The sequence below is a fragment of the Hirundo rustica genome, chromosome 28, assembly GCF_015227805.2.
Source record: "Hirundo rustica isolate bHirRus1 chromosome 28, bHirRus1.pri.v3, whole genome shotgun sequence".
NCBI lineage: Eukaryota > Metazoa > Chordata > Aves > Passeriformes > Hirundinidae > Hirundo > Hirundo rustica.
The window spans coordinates 3,118,085-3,135,365 of NC_053477.1; the positions used below are offsets into that span (position 1 = coordinate 3,118,085).

At 54.5% G+C, this 17,281-nt stretch overlaps 2 protein-coding genes across 2 annotated transcripts; one reads left to right on the forward strand and one right to left on the reverse strand.

Annotated features, from left to right (window-relative positions):
* Positions 1 to 173: 173 nt before the first annotated feature.
* On the forward strand, positions 174 to 4,947 carry NEFL (neurofilament light chain). Its single transcript, XM_040087630.1, has 4 exons — positions 174 to 1,251; positions 2,482 to 2,606; positions 3,372 to 3,688; positions 4,356 to 4,947. Exons 1-4 carry the CDS (start codon positions 202 to 204, stop codon positions 4,541 to 4,543), a joined length of 1,680 nt encoding a protein of 559 aa, XP_039943564.1. The 5' UTR covers positions 174 to 201; the 3' UTR covers positions 4,544 to 4,947.
* Positions 4,948 to 10,525: 5,578 nt separating this feature from the next.
* Positions 10,526 to 15,627, reverse strand: NEFM (neurofilament medium chain). The gene is made up of 3 exons (XM_040087629.2): positions 14,547 to 15,627; positions 13,907 to 14,031; positions 10,526 to 12,549 (listed from the first exon to the last, which is right to left on the reverse strand). Exons 1-3 carry the CDS (start codon positions 15,606 to 15,608, stop codon positions 11,163 to 11,165), a joined length of 2,574 nt encoding a protein of 857 aa, XP_039943563.1. The 5' UTR covers positions 15,609 to 15,627; the 3' UTR covers positions 10,526 to 11,162.
* Between the last annotated feature and the right edge of the window lie 1,654 nt (positions 15,628 to 17,281).

Sequence of the window (17,281 nt, forward strand, 5' to 3'; positions counted from 1 at the left end):
GACGGGATGCCTGGACCACACCGAGCATCACCTCCCCGCGGCTGTGCCCGGACCACTCCGGCCGTCACCTCCCCGCCGCGATGTCGCCGCGCCCCGCCCCGTCCCCGCCCGGAGGCCGCTCCGCCCGCTCTCCCCGCGCATAAATACCGGGGTGCGGGCGTCGCCCGCCGCAGAGCAGCAGCCGCCGGAGCCCCCGCAGCCATGAGCTCGTACGGCTACGACCCGTTCTTCCCGTCCTACAAGCGGCGCTACGCGGACAGCCCGCGCATCCATGTGTCGGTGCGCAGCGGCGGCGGCTTCGGCTCGGCTCGCTCCGCGTACTCCAGCCTGTCCGCGCCCGTGTCCTCCGTGTCCGTGCGCCGCAGCTACGCCACCTCCAGCGCCTCGGGCTCGCTGCTGCACTCGGTGGACAGCCTGGACCTGAGCCAGGTGGCCGCCATCAGCAACGACCTCAAATCCATCCGCAGCCAGGAGCGAGCGCAGCTGCAGGACCTCAACGACCGCTTCGCCTGCTTCATCGAGCGCGTCCACGAGCTGGAGCAGCAGAACAAGGTGCTGGAGGCCGAGCTGCTGGTGCTGCGGCAGAAGCACGCCGAGCCCTCCCGCTTCCGAGCGCTGTACGAGCAGGAGATCCGCGAGCTGCGCTTGGCCGCGGAGGAGGCGACCAGCGAGAAGCAGGCGCTGCAGGGCGAGCGGGAGAGCCTGGAGGAGACGCTGCGGGGGCTGCAGGCTCGCTACGAGGAGGAGGTGCTGAGCCGAGAGGACGCGGAGGCGAGGCTGCTGGAGGTGCGCAAGGGCGCGGACGAGGCGGCGCTGGCGCGGGCGGAGCTGGAGAAGCGAGTGGACAGCCTGCTGGACGAGCTGGCCTTCCTCAAGAAGGTGCACGAAGAGGAGCTGGCCGAGCTGCAGGCGCAGATCCAGTACGCGCACCTGTCCGTGGAGATGGACGTGTCGGCCAAGCCCGACCTGTCGGCAGCGCTGCGCGACATCCGGGCGCAGTACGAGAAGCTGGCGGCTCGCAACATGCAGAACGCCGAGGAGTGGTTCCGCAGCCGCTTCACCGTGCTCAGCGAGAGCGCGGCCAAGAACACGGACGCCGTGCGAGCCGCCAAGGACGAGGTGTCCGAGAGCCGCCGCCTGCTCAAGGCCAAGACGCTGGAGATCGAGGCCACCCGCGGCATGAACGAGGCGCTGGAGAAGCAGCTGCAGGAGCTGGAAGAGAAGCAGAGCGCGGATATCTCCGCGCTGCAGGTGAGGGGGTGGGAGCTGGGAGGGTCCCTGCAGGGGAGGAGGGTCGGGGTCGCTCGGGGGAGGGGATGATGGGGGGTGCAGGGTTCTGCGGGTCGGGAGAAGATGGGGTTTGAAGGGTTCTGAAAATGAGGGGACATTGGGGTTAGAAGGATTCTGAAGATGAGGGGATGATGGGGTTTGAAGGATTCTGCAGGTGAAGAGGTGATGGGGTTTGAAGGGCTCTGCAGGTGAGGGGACATTGAGGTTTGAAGGGTTCTGAAGAAGAGGGGATGAGGGGGCTTGAAGGGCTCTGCAGGTGGCAGGGGTCAGGTTTTACAGCGTTCTGCAGATGAGGGGTCTCAGGGTTTTCTGGGCTCTGCAGGTGAAGGGATGGACTTTGGGGTTCGAAGGGTTCTGCAGGTGAGGGGATGGATGTCGGGGTTTGAAGGGCACTGAAGATGAGGGGACATTGGGGTTTGAAGGGTTCTGAAGATGAGGGGATGACGAGATGTGCAGGGTTCTGCAGGTGAGGGGATGGATGTCAGGGTTTGAGGGGCTCTGCAGGTGAAAGGAGTTGATGTCTGCAGTCTCACGGATGAGGGGATCAGGTTTGCAGGGTGTTGCCGAGGGCATCGCTCCTGGTTTGTGCCGTGCAGATAAAGCATCCTAAAATCACGGTGCGGAATGCCACGGAGCTACAAAGCAGGGTGTGGTGTGGAAATCCAGACCCAAATCAGAAGCTGAATCACTGAAATCATCCCAGAGACAGGGACATTGCTTCTGGCACTGCTTATCCAAAGTGTGAGGTGTTATAAAATCAGAATGCAAAATTCCCCGATAAAGCCCAATGTCCATGTACCGATACAGCCTGAACTGTACCAAAAAAGCATGGAATATCCCGAGTTGGAAGGGACCCACAAGGATCACCAATGGATATCCCTAAATTAAAATTAGAAAGAGCACATAGAGGCCAAATTAAAATGAAACTATGCACAAATTTCACAGATGCTTTGGCACTTGGGTACCAGAAAATTGGGCTCTGAGTGTTGAATAAGGCTGGAAAAACGTGGAGTAGGAAAGCTGCCAGGAAGGTGTTAAATGATGCTTTTTGGCCGAGGGTGGAGCGGGAGCTGTGCAGGTTCTGGCTGCCAGAGCAAGATTAAGTTAAAAGGATTGGAGAATTTCCTTGTCATTATCACCAGACTTGAGAGAATGGAATTTTACGCTGTCAATGTTGTTCCATCCCGACAGGATACAATCAACAAATTGGAGAATGAGCTGAGAACCACGAAGAGTGAGATGGCTCGGTACTTGAAGGAATACCAGGACCTGCTCAATGTGAAAATGGCCCTGGACATCGAAATTGCAGCTTATAGGTATGGTGGGGGATGTTCTAATGAGCCAGGACTCACAGCAGTTCCCATTCTCTTCAGGAGAATTCAGGTTATTTTTCGTTCCCCCAGCAGAAATTTTCACAGATTTGTGGCTGAGTTTCATCAGCTCCTCTCTGTATGCACACAGAATTTTTAGCTTGGCTATAAATTATCTCAGTTCTCCATCCTTACAGATAAAATGCCTGTTCTGTACTCAGGGAAGAGATTTTGTGTCAGTGGAATTCCTCAATACCAACTGCTCCTGCTCAAAATGGGAAATCATTCAAATGCCCTCAAGAACAGGGTTTTTTTTTCCTAACTTGCAAATCTACGAATTAAATCTTTTCCAGTAGAATTGCCGCTGAATAACTGCGATGTTTTGTCTCAGACACCGAGAGATTTCGCTCCTGGAGCAGAATTTCTGTGGAAGCCGCAAGGGGGAATAGTGAGAGAGCAGCTCCAGACCTTGTGTGACAGCTGAGCAGCAAATTGTTACGGCTGCACTGGTCTGTGCCAGCTCACACCTCTAACTCCATCTGCCAGAGAGATTCTAGAGAGTTTAGAATTCTAGGGAGTTTTTCCTCTTCCTCCCAACGAGGAGGAATGGACGCATCCAAAGAAATTATTCCAAAAAACCCAGGGTAGCACCGGCGCGCAGTGCAAAACGACCCCTTAATTAACAACCACGTAATACGTGTGACAGCACAACCAACTCCTTTCTCTTTGCTTTCACACATTTTATTTTATTTTATTTTTTCCCCTCGCCAGGAAGCTGCTGGAAGGGGAAGAGACCCGGCTGAGCTTCACCAGCGTGGGCAGCATCACCAGCGGCTACAGCCAGAGTGCCCCCAGCTTCGGCAGGTCCGCCTACAGCGGCCTCCAGTCCAGCTCCTACCTGCTGACCACCCGCTCCTTCCCCACCTACTACTCCAGCCACGTCCAGGAGGAGCAGATTGAGATCGAGGAAACCATCGAGGCTGCCAAAGCGGGAGAAGCCAAGGCGGCTCCTGCGGAGGAGGGTGAGGAGGAGGAGAAAGAGGAAGGCGAGGAAGAGGCAGGGGAAGAGGCTGAGGAGGAGGAGGAAGGTACGTGGAGTTATTTTTAAATTTATTCGTGCTGGGGTAAACCCCAGGCATGCCAAAGGTTAGATGTAACGGTTAAAGCTCTTCCCTTTTCTACTCCCTTGAGCCAAAGCTGGGGTTAAGCGCATGGAATTTCCCAGGAAAATCTGAATATTGAATGGAAGATAAGGTCGGGTGTTCGAATCGGGCAGATTTTAGGTTTCCAAAAACACCCCAATGATGGTGTTCAGATGTTACAGACATCCTCAAAAAGAGAGGCCAAGGACATCCTGAGCCGATTGTGAATTCCCAGCGAGCAGCCCGAGGTGGTGGGAACACCAGCTGATGTGTGGGGCTGGAATTACTGGGTTCAGCTTCTCTGCAAGGCACTGGTGGCCACCGAGCTGTGAGGGGTTCGTTAATGTAAAATTTAATTGCAGTGAAGTTACAGCTCAAGAGCCAGTTGCAGTGAAAGGTAATTCAAGTCTTTGGTGAGGCTTTAAGCACTGATACTTTTCAAGGCCGTGATTTGGGGGTTTTTTTTTATGAAGTGTTTCACTACCCCCCAAAATCCAGGAGGAATTGGTTGTGCAGTTTGGCTGTAGCTGGCTGCCAAAATCCGTGGGGTTGAGGGGGATTCCCACTGGGATCAGGAACTGATGGATGTCAAATACCTTTCTGTCCTTCAAAGGTGCTAAGGAGGAGTCGGAAGAAGCCAAAGAGGGCGAGGAAGAGGAAGGAGAAGGGGAAGAAACAGCAGCAGAAGAAGGGGAGGAGTCCCAGGAAGCTGCTGAGGAAGCTGCTGAGGAGGAGAAGGAGGAGAAGGAGGAGAAGGAAGGAGCAGGGAAGGAAGAGAGCGAAGGCAAGAAGAAGGCTTGATCTGAGGGCAGCTTCCCATCACGACCGACGGCTGACTGAGCTCCAGCTGCTGTCTCACCTATTTAATTCAGTGACCACTGAGGTTCCAGTTCATGATTATGATGTTTCTCCCCGTGCAGAGTCTGAGTTTGCTTGCAGAGCACCCAAGGCTTGCTCCCCGAGTGCTGCATGGTTCCACGTATGAGTTCAGGGCTTCTGTCTCTCCTGGGTGACCCAGAACCTTAACATTTAAAACGGGAAAAGGGAAAAAAAAAAAACCCAAATAAATAAAGTGGTGGGAATGAAAGGTTACCTTTAAGTCGCATTTAAAATAATCCTGGAAAACGGTGGGTGGGGGAAGCGATGGAGGCTTCATTCAGTACGTGCAATAAAGCAGTCAATAAATCCAGAGATGCTTACACGGATTCCTCGTGCGTGTCCTGCGTCACTGATGGCCTCGAAAGGAGGATGAAGGGGTCGGTCCCACTCGTCTCCTGAATGAGAGGTGGGGGAAAAAAAAAATCTCTTGGGGAGGGTGGAAAATTTCACACGTTTTATAAAAAATACCCCGGGGCGCGCTGGTGGCTGTGGGAGCTGCCCCCTGGAAAATGGGAATTTTTATCAAACCAATAAAGAGGGGGAAAGCAAACGTGGCTGTTGAATCGGGGCGGGAAGTTGTTGGGATCAGTGAGGAGAGAATATCTTCAAAAATAACCTTGAAATCAAAACATGGTGAGCATTGTGAAGGATGGGTGGTGCAGAAGAAGGAGCTGCCTCTCTCCCCGCAGTGCAGAAGCTCATTTTGTTCCGAGAATTTCCCTGGGCCTTTTAAAGTTCTGACAGAGCTAAAAAAAAGGCCAAAAACAAAAAGGAGCATCTCAACAGCAGCACAATAAATAAATAAAGAGTAAATGAACTATTAAATAAATGGTATAAATAAACTATTAAATAAATTAAACCCATGGAAATTTGAGTTAAAATGGGCGCTTGTGGCTGCACTGAACTTTATGGAAAGATTTGAATTTCTGCACAGGATTTTGGGGCAGCTTTTGATTTAAGGCACTGGTGGTGGGGTGTCAGTCAATTTGCATTGCTTCTCCTCGACCGCTTTGTTCAGAGAGAAAGAAAATCTCTTTTTCATACAAGTTTTAGAGGGGTACCAAAAGCATCTCCCTTCCCAGGGTTTGAAGGGTGATTAAAAAGATTACGATGGACAAAGTAAGCACTTAAAATTATTATTGTCTTCCACATTCCCCAGAAAAGCAGCAAGAGAAAGAAAAAGAAGCTTGGTCAAACCGTTCAGAAAAGCAGTAATGCCGGTATCATTTGCCAGTATCATTTCCAATCCTTTATTTTCCCTGCTTCCCTGGGAGTTTGATGCTTTGGAGAGCCAGAAGGAAAATAAATCAAGTAAAATAACTTTCACTTCCTTCAACACCACCTCTGGAATATTTCCCTTTTACCTTTCCCTGCTGCTTTCGACGGAGGGTTTTCTCCCGGTGTTCACGCAGAGCTGTCACAGAGCGGATTTCATTTTTCCCTCTCTGGTGGTGGTGAGGAGAACTGGGGGAGCTTTCGGTGCTGCTCACAGGGAGCTTCCAGAGGGGATGGAGGGGAGCTGGGGTGTGACAGCTCAGCTCCCCCAGCGCTGTTGGGGCTGCTGCCGGGAGATAAGGAACGGGAGCTGGTTCTCAGAAATGAGAGCTGGTTCCGGGAAACTCCCCCGGTGCTGCGGCAGCAGGAGATGGCTGGCGCTCAGCTGGGAGAGAGGAGCTGCTCCCGAGGAGAAAAATCCTCCTCCAGCCCTGGCCAGAGCTCCTCGGGCCCATCAGAGGCAGAGCAGAGCGGGACAGCTCGGCTGGAGAGGGCACTGACAAGGACAGGGCAGGGGGGAACGGCTTCAGACTGACGGGGAGGGGTTCAGATGGGATACTGCAAAGGAATTCTTTATTTAGAGGGTCTTGAGGGGCTGGGATGGAATTCCTAGAGGAGCTGGGGCTGCCCCTGGATCCCTGGAAGTGCCCAAGGCCAGGCTGGACAGGGCTTGGAGCAGCCTGGGACAGTGGAAGGCGTCGGGATTGGAACAGGATGGGCTTCAAGGTCCCTCCCAACCCAAACCATCCCATGGCTATCAATGGACAAACTCAATCCTGCCTTTCTCCAAGCTCCTTTAACTCTTCAAACCCCACATTTCCATCTTCTTTCATCATATTTTTTGTTGGTTTTTTTCCCCACAAACTCCTCCATCCCTCAGCCCTTTGCATCCCTCTCTGCTTTGGGAAGCCAGGCTCCAGAGCAGCATTCCCAGAGCTGCAGCAGCTCCAGACCAGAATTCCCAGAGCTGCAGCAGCTCCAGACCAGAATTCCCAGAGCTGCAGCAGCTCCAGAGCAGCACTCCCAGAGCTGCAGCAGCTCTAGAGCAGCATTCCCGGAGCTGCAGCAGCTCCAGAGCAGCACTCCCGGAGCTGCAGCAGCTCCAGAGCAGCATTCCCGGAGCTGCAGCAGCTCCAGAGCAGCATTCCCAGAGCTGCAGCAGCTCCAGAGCAGCATTCCCGGAGCTGCAGCAGCTCCAGAGCAGCACTCCATGAGCTGCAGCCGCTCCAGAGCAGCACTCCTGGAGCTGCAGCAGCTCCAGAGCAGCACTCCCGGAGCTGCAGCAGCTCTCCCCTCTCCCCCGCTGCCGTTCCCAGGCTGATCCCTGCTCCCTGGGATATTTTTGACGCCTCGCAGCTCGGCAGGGCTGAGTCAGCTCCGGCAGGAGCTGCAAGGGGCTGGCTCTGCAGCGAGCCCCCGCTCCCGCCGCGCCGCTGGGAGCGAGGCCGGGCTGGGTTTGCGCTCCCGGGCGCTCCCGGGGCTGTGGGATGGATCCTGCTGCCAGCACTCGCCTCACCTCGGAAAATCCGGGCGCTGGTTTTGACGCAATGCAGTAAAAGCTGGCAGAGGGAGGCTCAGGAGAAACTTTCTCCCGAGTTGCAGCTGCAAGTGAAGCCAGAAGTGTCCTGGGGGAGGTTTTTTTCCTGCTCTTGGGGTCTGGATCAGGCTGAGATCCCCTCCCGGGGAGCACCCCGGAGGTGCTGGGGGCTTTCCCTGAGATGCACACACACCCCTCCCCTCCCCTCAGCACGGGGAACACCTGCACAGAGCAGCCCCAGTCCAGAAATTCACCTTCCAATAACCAAATCGTTAACAAGTCATCATCTGCCGCCTCCCCAGATTAGTTAAGGATACTTAAATCCCGAGAAAAAGCAGGAATGAAACCCGCATGTGGGTGGGGAGAGGACAAACCCTGATGACTGGAGAAAATTCTGGTGCCTGACTCAGCTCCTTGGCAAAGGCATCCTATTTGTGCTTTGTAACGCTTCCCAGTTTGTTCCCACCTGGAATTTTATTCTGGGATGCTGAAAAATAACTCTGGCACCTCCACAACCCAGCGTAGGAAAAAAATAGAAAATCCTGCTTTAGAGCCCTCCAGCTCCTGAAGCCACGGTGGTCTGAATATCCCACCTTAAAAAAATGCAGAAATCTTCACTGTAAAATCCTTTAATTATTATTTTCCCCTTCATGGTGGTTTTTTTTTTTTTTTTTTTTTTTTTTTTTTTTTTTTTTTTTTTTTTTTTTTATTGCTTAATGAATTTCTCTGTCTGAAAATAATGATTCCCTGCACTGGTTCTGTGCAGTCTGGTGGAGTAATTGGTGCAGAACAGGCAAATAACATCCTATTTATGCCTCTCTGCCCGGGAATCGTGCTCTCCTTTGAAACTGTCTGATTGCAGATGTCAGTAGACAAAAACCTCTTGGCACCATTAAATATTAATCAGTTCTTACGGTTTTATAAACATTCAGAAGTGTGTTAACCACTTGCTTGTTCCTCTTAGGATTTGCTGGGAACATCTGCAGCGGGAAACGGGCTAAATTCACAAATCCGGAGTGTTGGAGCAAGGAGGGGAAACAGAGTTGTGGGTGATAACAGAAAGCTGTGAGATTTTGGGGTGGGAAAGGGGGGAAATGAGGATTTTGTGAAACACAGCTGAGAGTTTGCCGCCCAAAACCGCCCGGGGTTTGGAATGGATGTACCCTGGGGTGGGTGCAGCCCCCCAGGAACTGCAATCCTGGATTTCCTGAGTGCAGACAGGAGCAAACCCACCCAAATCAGGATTTTGGGGCGCCTGGAGATGTGTCCTACCTGGACTGAGGAGAAAGAAGCTGGAAAAGGATCCCAGCATGAAGAACAGCGGGGCTGGGATCCCGCCTGCACACCTCAAATGTTCCTGGGTCTCCTGCTGACACCAACGTTTAATCCACGGTGCAAGGTGACCCTTCCTCTCCGTGCAGGAAATTCCCAACTTCCCACTCTGAGGGATGGGATTTGCAGTTTGGGACATTTTAATGGCTTCTAGAACTTACTTGGAAGCACGCACACATAGTTCCACATTTAATATTGGCCTCTGGTTTGGTCGTGGTGTTCTCTTGAAAATTTTGTTTAAATCCAAGGGGAAAACACCTTCAATCCTCACAAACCCTTGTGTTTTAACACAATTTGGTGCAGACGCCAAAAATAGGGGAGCGCTGAACTCCTTATTCCTAAAGGTAAAGTTATTTTTGTGTCGCACCCACACGTGACTGCGGAGAAGCCGCCGCTTAATTTGCGAACTCTGCTTTAATTAATCATCTCTCGGCAGCCAAGCTGTCGAGAGCAGATTCCCATCATTGACAGCAGCAGGAGAAGCATCCATCGGTTTGCTCCACAAAGACACCCCGATTTATTTGAAGGCCTGATCTGCTGTGGGCTCCTCCACCATTTCTCCAGTGGAGAACACGCTGAACCCTTTCAATTAAAACCTCCTTGATCTTCACTTACTGATGGGCTGAAGGATTGAAGGCACAAGGAAATCCAAGATTTTGATCAGAGCCTCAATTTGGTGATGGATTTCAGATCCAGTCCATGGGCTGAATCCGGCCTTGAAAATGATTTGCATTTCTTTGTGAGTTATGGGAGGTGGGGCAGCGGCTGCAATCTTCATTTTCCTTTTAAAATGGGAAACAAACACAAAATTATTCCCATAATGATCAATTAATTCCCACGCTGGAGTCAGGGCCTTTATCATCTTCCCTCTGTTTCCTTTGTTTCTATTTATTTTTCCATGTAGAGCGATTTCATTTGGCTTTATTCTTAACAAAGCCAACCTGGGAGAGGCCGTCACTTGGGCATGGAAATGGTTGGAAATAAGAAAATGTTGGGTTTGTAACCCTTGGGTTGATTTTTGATTTTAGGATTTTGTGTTTAGAGGCAGATTGAACTTTTTGATCATTGCAGCCAGAGAATTAATAACGATGTTCCCATAAAATTAAAGCAAGAGGGGGTAAAATTAACAGAACCAAGCCCTTTTTGAGGACCTCGTGGTGGCTTGGTTGAGTTCCCCCAACGAGTTTTTGCTCAATTAGGTGGCAAACTGGTGCCACAGAAGATGCCACACCCAGCTGTGGTTCAGCCTCTCTCCCCAGGAAATCCAACAAATTATTTGGGAATTTCCAAATGATTGGAAAAAAAATGGAAATTTTACATGTGGATGTTGGGGTGTAAGGAGGAAAACGACACTTACAGCAGATTTTAATATTTTTTGGCTCAGCACAAGCAGGATTGGGGGCTTAGAGACCTCCCCCTTCCTAAAAAAAAAGCAATTGCAACCCCTCCAAACACCTCAAGGCCAGGCAGAGGTGCTCAATGGCTTCCTCTAGAAATTTTGGGATATGGCTCTTATTTTCTTCATCCAGCTTTTGTGCTGTTAGAGGAAATTTGTCCATCATATCCGATTCACAAGGAACATCCTGGGCTGGATGGGACCCCCAAGAACCACCAAAGCCCAACTCTTAGACAAATGAGAACACTGAGGAAGGAAAAAACTCAATTTTCAACCCACGCCGCTGCATTCCCGTTCAGGAGAGAGCATCCAGCTTAGGGAAAGGTTTGAACAGGGGGGAAAAAAGTCACCGGAACGAGTCATGTTCTCATATTGACCTTTATTGAGCAAGAACTGCTGTGACTGTTTTACATCAAACAACAAAAGGTTGCGCACTGTGCATGTCAACAAGGTTCTCCCAGGAGCAAAAGTCCACCCTAATCGCACCAGTGAGGTAAACATAATTAGTTATAAGTAGCTTTATTTTTATTTATTTTTTTATTTATTTTTTTTTTTAAGGCTAGGAGAGTTCTGGTTCTCATGAGTACTCTATTACTGTTTTCGGTTTGGTTTTGGCTCAGTTGGTTCTTTGCATAATACATCTGAACTCGTTCCTCAGATACGTCCCTCCCACAGCTCAGGAAATTCAGAAAAAGCTTCCTCGGCACATTTCATCTCATGCACTAGTAGTAGTAGTAATTTTTTTGTGGATTTTTTTTATTTTATTTTATTTTGTAGATCCCCAAGCTCTGTGGAGGGAGTACATCTTGAGCCTGCATGCATTCCCCCCCCCTTCCCTATATTGCACGAAAAAGTAAAATACTGTGTGTCTGGAGCCTCCGTGAGAGAACCCGATCTGCTTAGAAGCCGTCACCCACATGCATTTTGCAGCTGTCTATGGCTTAACCTTTTGCACCGACCCAAGCTCTTGAATTGGTTTGAATTTTAGCTATGGTAGGGTTCTATTCGCTCTCTTTAATCTCCTTTACTACAGCGTGTGAAGTGACTTTCTCCACCTTCTTGGTGGACACCAGCTTCTCCTCGAAGCTTTCTTCGTGCTCCTCCACCTTCTGAGTGACCGTCACCGACTTGGTGATAAACGTGGTCCCGCTGTCCCCACCCTCCCCTGTGATTTTCTCTACTTTCTTGGTTACTACGATTTTCTCGGCCTTGTCGTCCACGGGGCTCACGTCGAGGCCGTTAGTCACCACTCCCTTGTCTTCCTCCTCCTTCTCTTTGGATTCCTCCTCCTTCTTCTCCTCCACCTCCCCGTTGACCGCGATGTCCTCTTTCCTGGACTCCTTCTCGGCCTCGGCGCTCACTTTCGTTACCTTGGTGACGGTGACGGTCTCCTCCACCACGGCCTTGGCGTCCTTGCCTGGGGAGGGAGGCTTCTCCGGGGACCGGGGCTTCTCGGGGGTCACGGCTTTCTCGGGGGTGCGCGGCTTCTCCGGGCTGGCCGGCTTCTCGGGAGTGCGCGGCTTCTCCGGCGGCGCCAGCTTCTCCGGCGGCGCCAGCTTCTCCAGGGCCACGGTTTTCTCCGGGGTCACAGCTTTCTCCGGAGTCACAGCTTTCTCTGGAGTCACAGCTTTCTCCGGAGTCACAGCCTTCTCCGGGGTGGCAGGTTTCTCCGGGGAGGTCACCTTTGGTGTGGCAGGTTTCTCAGGAGATGCCGCTTTCTCCTCCTCCTTGGCCGCCTTCTCCGCTTTCTCCGCCTTCTGTTCTTTCGCTGCTTCCGCGGCTTTTTCTTTCGGGGCGGCCTTGGCCGGCTCTGTTACGGGGGATTTCGGAGGGGACTTTACGGGAGGTGTTTTGACCTTCTCTGCCTTTGCTGGTGCCTCTTCAGCTTTGCCCTTGGCTTCAGGTTTTTCCTCCTCTTCCTCAGCTTCCTCCCCTTCTTCCTTTTCCTCGATTTCTTCTTTTTCAGAGCCGCCTTCTTCCGCGGCGTCAGATTTTGCAGCTTCTTCTTCCTCCTCCGCTTCCTCTTCCTCCTTCTCTTCCCCCTCAGGTGCAGCTTCTTGTTCTGCAGCAGCCTTCTCAGAAACTTCTTCCTCTGCAGCTTCTTCTGCTTTTTCCTCCTCCTGCTCCTCTTGCTGTGCCTTGGCCGCCATTTCTTCTGCGATGGCTGCCAGGGCATCCTCCATTTCAGACTTCTCGTCCTCCACCTTCTTCTCTTCAATGATTTCTTCTACAAACTTGTGCTGGACCTTCAGCTTTGGCGGTTCGATTTTTGTTTTCTGGATTTTGGTGGATGCTATTGTGACAGATGGTTGTCTGTGTGTGAATATGGGACCAGTAATGCTTCCAGAGAAGGCACTGAATCTTGTCTCTTCACCCTCCAGCAGCTTCCTAAGGGAATCAGGAGAGAAAAAAAGAAAATGAGCATTAAAAAAAAAACCAAAGTAAGAATAATTGGAATAATTGTGGCTATCCCACACTTGGAAGTGTCCAAGGCCAGGCTTGGAGCAGCCTGGGATGATGGAAGGCGTCCCTGCTTTGGGATGGGCTTTGAGGTCTCTCCCAACCCGAACCATTCCAGGATTTGTGACACTTCCCTGCTGCACCATTCCCCTGCCGGCAGGATGGAAGCACTTTGCTGTGGAACGTGCTGGAACTGCCCAGGACCATCCGCTGCTCACAGCCCCAGCCCAGCTTTCCTTGAACCCGCTCCTTTCCAAAACTCACTTTCAGCAGTTTTTACCCTGGTTTTGCTCACGGCAAAGGTGACACCTTCAGCGATCAGTTAAGATTCATCTTTACTGTCAGAAAGCTTCGTTACAGTGTAAATCAGCAGGGATTAGGACAAAGTAACTAATTTCATAGGATTCATTACCACTTAGGCAAACAGAACTTGACACAGCCAACAGACCCAAATCGAATTTTGTGTCTGAGACAGTCACAGCTCATTAGAGCACATGTTCTAATTTAATAATTCGGGCATCCTCCTTTTCTTTGTGGGAGTAAGAGAACTGGAGACTTCAGCTGAGTTTGGCAGCAGCCCCTGGGGTGTCTGCGTGTCTGAACAACCTCAGGAATTTCAACACATCTGGAGATGGGGCTGTTTTTGTGTTGCTTTCACTTTTCTCCTATTCAAATGTTTTTCATCTCAGCCTGTGACCCAGAAAAATCAGGAGCTCTCCGGTGAGAGTTCTGAAGTGATACCGAGGAGACTAAAAAAAACCTGCCAGGCGATGGCAACAGCAAGCACCGCTCAGCTCCAGATCAGAGCTTTCCTCTGAAGGAAAGTTGAGCGAAAGAAGAGCAAAAGTGTTTGTGACAGGCACATCAGCGCTCGCTGCCTCGAACCGTGATCAAGCAAATTCAGCTGCCTCTCCCAGGCGATGAAAGGGAGCTCTGGTGACGAGCCCTGCCCGCCTGGCGTCTGCGAAGCGGGCAGGGATTAAAAATAACCTCGTCTCTCGCTGCATCCCCTGCCCGTGCGGCCAAGGGCAGAATGCGGCACGGGAGCCGCCGCACTGAGTCACGCCGTGCCGTGCCCACGGGGCTCCGGCAGCTCTGCCGCTCATTAGCTGCTCCCTAATGACCTTCTGGGCTCTCGCCGGGCTGGCTGACGGCTGCAGTGATGCAGCCAAAGCTCTCGTTTCACCCGTGCGGGCCGCATGCAGATTTTTCTTAGCTGTGGCAAAGCCTCCTGTGCCGGCAGCAGCCGCAGTGCTATTAATATTCCAGACATGTCCCACCGTACCTGTAGGCAGCAATTTCGATGTCCAGGGCCATCTTGACGTTGAGGAGGTCCTGGTACTCCCGCAAGTGCCGAGCCATCTCCCACTTCGTCCCTCTGAGCTCGTTTTCCAGCTGGTGAATCGTGTCCTGCAAGGGAGACGCAGAGAATCCCTGTGACACGGAGAGGGGCCGCGGGCGGGGGCAGAGGGGGCAGAACTTCTCCGGGAGGACTTTTAGGAACTCTTCCGGCCGCTCGGGGAGGCAGGGCCGGCATCGGAGCAGGACCCACCCGCTCCCACCGCCCTCCGCAGCATCCTCCCCCCGCCTCCCGCATCCCTGCATCCCTCGCTGCGGAGCCGGCTCCGGGCACCTCCCGCATTTCCTCTTCCCAGAGCGGGCACCGGGCACCTCCCGCATCCTTCCTGCCGGCTCCGGGCACCTCCCGCATTTCCTCTTCCCAGAGCGAGCACCGGGCACCTCCCGCATCCTTCCTGCCGGCTCCGGGCACCTCCCGCATTTCCTCCTCCCACAGCCGGCACCGGGCACCTCCCGCATCCCTCCTGCCAGAGCCGGCTCCGGGCTCCTCCCGCATTTCCCCCTCCCCGGAGCCGGCTCCCGCCTCCCCCCCGGGCTCGGACAGCCCCGCGCCGCCTCGCCGGTACCTGATAGGTGCTGAGGTCGTTATTGTGGCGCTCCTCGATGTCGCTGAGCTGCCTCTCCAGCGACTCCTTGGTGCCGCGCACCGACTCGAGCTCGATGCTCTTGGACTGCAGCTGCCGGCGGTACTCGGCGATCTCCTCCTTGGCGGAGCGGATCGCCTCCTTGTTCTGCTCGGCCGCCTCGGTGAGCTTGGCGTAGCGGCACTTGAACCACTCCTCGGCCTGGTGCATGTTGTGGTCGGACTGGCACTCGAGCTGGGCGCGGATCTCCTTCAGCGCCGTCGTCAGGTCCGTCTTCAGGTAGTCCTTCCTCTCCACGGTGGCGTGCGACGCCTGCAGCTGCGCCAGCAGCTCGGCCACCTCCTCCTCGTGGTTGCCCCTCAGGAAGGCCACCTCGTCCTGCAGCGACTGCACCTTCTTGTCCAGCTCGGCGCGCATCAGCGAGGCCTCCTCCATCTCCTTGCGCAGCGCCCGGATGGTCGCCTCCGTCTCGTCGCGCAGCCTCGCCTCATCCTCGAAGCGCTCCCGCAGGCGCTGGATGTCCTCCTCGATGTGCTCCGAGTCCAGCTGGATCTGCGCCTTCTCGTGGCTCACCTGCTCCAGCGCCCCGCGCAGCTCCCGCAGCTCCTGCTCGTAGGCGTCGCTCAGCTGCGCCCGCCCGGCGTGTTTCTGCCGCAGCGCCGCCAGCTCCGCCTCGATCTCCTTGTTCTGCTGCTCCAGGTAATGCACTTTCTCGATGTAGCCGGCGAAGCGGTCGTTGAGCCCCTGCAGCTGCTCCTTCTCGTTGGAGCGGCTCAGCTTGAGCTCGGCCGCGCCGTTGAGCAGCGAGGACTGGCTCACGTCCAGGCTCTCGGCCGAGCTCAGCACCGTGGAGCCGTAGGCGGCCCGGGGGCCGCCCAGGTTGGGGCGCTTGTAGGACGAGGACACGGTGCTGCCCGAGCCCCGCGACCACGACTGCGAGCGGAAGCCGCTGGACGGGGAGGCGCTGGCGCGGCTGTAGGTGGCCCGGGTCTCGGTCACCCTGCGGTACGAGGGGTTGCCCAGGGGCTCCATGGTGTAGCTCATGGTGGGGCGCTGGGGGCTGCGGTGCGGGGCTGCTCCGGCCGCCGCCGCCCCTTTTATAGCCCGGCCGGGCGGCTGCGGGGCGGCCCCGCACGCGTGTGCGGGGGGCGGCTCCCCCCGGCCCGCCCCGAGCCCCGCCCCGGCTCCCCCTTCCTTCCCTTCCCTTCCCTGGCCGTCCCTCGCCCGGTCCCGGCCGCTCCTGCCCGGCCCTGGCACCTCCCCGGTGCCCCTGCCCCGCTCCCCTTCCCCTCGCTGCCCCCCGTGTCTCCTTTCTCCCCCCTGCTGCCCCCTTCCCTTTCCCGTGTTCCTTCCCTCTCGCCCTGCTTCCTTCTCCCCCCATCCCTAGGCCAGCACCCTCTTTCTTTCCTTCCTTCCTTCCTTTTCTTTTTTTTCCTCCCTCACTTTCCATCCTCCCTTTCTTTTCTCCCTCCCCTTTCTTTTGCTTGTTTTATTTTTTTTCCTTCTCTTTCTTTCCTTCCTTTCATTTCCTTCCCTTCTTTCTTCCATTCCTATTTCACTCTTTTCCCTCTCTTTTCCCTCTCTTTTCCTCTCTTTTCCCCCTCTTTTCCCTCCGGCGGCCTCTGTTCCCGCAGCGCCCAGGGCAGAGCGGAGCTCGGCGCCGGCCCCGGGGGCTGCAGAGCCGGGTAGGGCCGGGAGCCGGGGACGGGATCGGGAATCGGGATCAGCGGCTGCATCACCACGGACAGCTCCCTGCAGCGGGCTGGGGCCCCGGGAGCGGCCTGCAGCGGGGGCTCGGGGGGGTCCGGGGGGGCGGAGGGACCCGCGGGCGGGTGGGGGGGGTCCCGCTGTCCCCGCTGTCCCCGCTGTCCCCGCTGTCCCCGGGAGGGCTCGGCCGTGTGAAGGTCGCAGCGGGCGGAGGATGCGGGCGCTGCCCGGGGCTCTGCGGCACCGAGCGCTCCCCGCACCGGCCCCGGGGGCTCTGCGGGGAGAAGCCCCGGAGCAGCCAAGCGTTCTGCAAGAGTTTGCGAGACCCCCTCAGCATCCCAAATCCTTGCTCTTGGTTCTTTTCTTTCTCTTGTCCTTCCCCTCTTCCCTTGTCTTTTCCTCCCACCCGCCCGCTTTGATCTAGCGCTTGGTGCATTGCTCAGAATGAATAATAAAGTGGTTGAAACCTCGTTAGAAATTACGTTTATGGGGGGGAAAATAGACTTTGTATGGGCTGCGTGGCAGTGCCTGGCTTCCATCCAGGCTCTCAGCTCCTCCTGGAGGGATTACAGCTGCGGAGGAAAGGGATTAGTAAACTGAAAAGAGAAAAAAATTAAATAAAACAGCCAACACCCCCCCCCAAAAAAAAAAAAAAAACCAAAACTGCCGGTGCTAGAAAAATCCCTGCCACAGCTCGGATGGAAAAGCAGAGGGACGCTGAGGGGGGGAGTTAACTCCTCGCTCAGGAGGTGCAGGAAAGGCTCTGTCTTGTGTTCACAGCCTGAATTTTGGAGCAGATGATGCGGGCGAGAGGCAAAACCCTCCTCGCGAACCTCCCGGGTGCCCGGCAGCTCCTGGTGGGATGCGAGCGGCCGGGAAGAGCCGGGGAATTCTCAGGGCCAGGGTTAAACTTTGCCGAGCACATGGAGCCTCGCACCTCCGCCGGCTCATTAACATGACGCCGTCATAGGACTGCAGCACTGCGGTCAGAGCTGAGCCCGGGTTCCTCC